General features: G+C 46.1%; 1 protein-coding gene across 1 annotated transcript; it reads left to right on the forward strand.

Moving 5' to 3' along the window:
- The first annotated feature begins 295 nt into the window (after positions 1-295).
- On the forward strand, positions 296-916 carry LOC145288279 (uncharacterized). The gene has a single exon (XM_080136316.1). It carries the CDS (start codon positions 296-298, stop codon positions 914-916), a length of 621 nt encoding a protein of 206 aa, XP_079992442.1.
- Positions 917-1,371: the final 455 nt, after the last annotated feature.

Genomic DNA, 1,371 nt, shown 5'->3' on the forward strand with positions numbered 1-1,371 from the left:
CAACCCCTTTCACATAGATTTAGTGGGTCCACTCCCACATTCGAGAAACTGTACATACTTATTGACTTGCATCGACAGATTCTCTAGATGGCCTGAAGCCATCCCCATCACAGATATTTCCGCAGAAACTGTTGCCCGAGCCTTGGTTACACATTGGATATCGCGTTATGGTGTGCCTCACACCATCACAACCGATAGGGGCAGACAATTCGATTCCTATCTTTTTTCTGAGTTGTTTCACCTACTGGGAAGCAAACACATAAGGACTACCTCGTACCACCCGGCGGCAAACGGCATGATCGAGCGTCTGCACCGTCAGTTAAAAGCAGCTATTAGAGCACATTCCGACCCTAACAGGTGGACAGAGTACCTCCCCTTCATTCTATTAGGCATCAGATACACCATAAAAGCAGATATTGGCTTTATGCCTGCCGAAATGATTTACGGAACAACGCTGATTCTCCCTGGACAGATGCTCGCACCGACCACTCCTACACGCATGCCTGACCCAACAAGTTATACCTCTCGTGTGAGGGAATACTTGGCAAAACCTTTAAACATTGCCCCGAGAACACAGAACACACGCACTCACGTCCCGAGAGACATACAATCGTGGACTCATGTGTTTGTTCGGAATGATGGAGGCACAGCTCGACTGCAAACACCGTATTCCGGTCCCTTTAAGGTATTGAAACGCTACTCAAAGTTCTTCGTTATCGACATTGACGGAAGACGAGATTCAGTCAGTGTTGATCGCCTGAAGAAAGCTATTCTGGATGACGATGTGCTAGCACGCAAACGGACACAAAACACTGCAGTTCAGAACGGAAACTGCGATTCACCAGTAATTACAACTTCTACCAGATCGGGCAGATCAGTGCAACGTCCTCACCGATTTGCTGTGTATACCCAGTGACTGTTCCACTTTCTTTTGTTCGACATACTGTCTAGTAGGGGGGTATGTAGCGTCTACCCCGGAACTAATTTTGACAGTGACATTGAACATTCACCGTTTCCGGAGAGCTCCAAAAAAAGACAAAAAAAAGCCGTGGCGCTAAATTCGAGGAGTCTCTCGCTCTCTTTTTGCTTGCGAACACCAGAGGAGTAAGACGCGTTACTGCCATGCTCGGTCGCTCGTGCGTGGCACACACTGTGCCGGTTCCAGTGGTGAAACCACACACAAAAAAAGAAAAACATTCTTATCTATTCACTCCACTCCTTACCTGAACGGCTTTTCTAAAGAAAATTAATTTATCGTTTCTTTCCAACTTAACGCCAAAAACATTTGACCAGTCGGGAAGGATTTCTTCTTTTTTTTTCGGACTCAAAATAAACACGAGTGTGACTGATACACCAGGGCAAATAAATTTA

Source organism: Euprymna scolopes, chromosome 11, assembly GCF_053919585.1.
Source record: "Euprymna scolopes isolate OS-2025 chromosome 11, ASM5391958v1, whole genome shotgun sequence".
NCBI lineage: Eukaryota > Metazoa > Mollusca > Cephalopoda > Sepiida > Sepiolidae > Euprymna > Euprymna scolopes.

Excerpts from the sequence above, each read along its gene's own strand:
- LOC145288279 (XM_080136316.1), top strand. The coding sequence starts at position 296 with ATGATCGAGCGTCTGCACCGTCAGTTAAAAGCAGCTATTAGAGCACAT.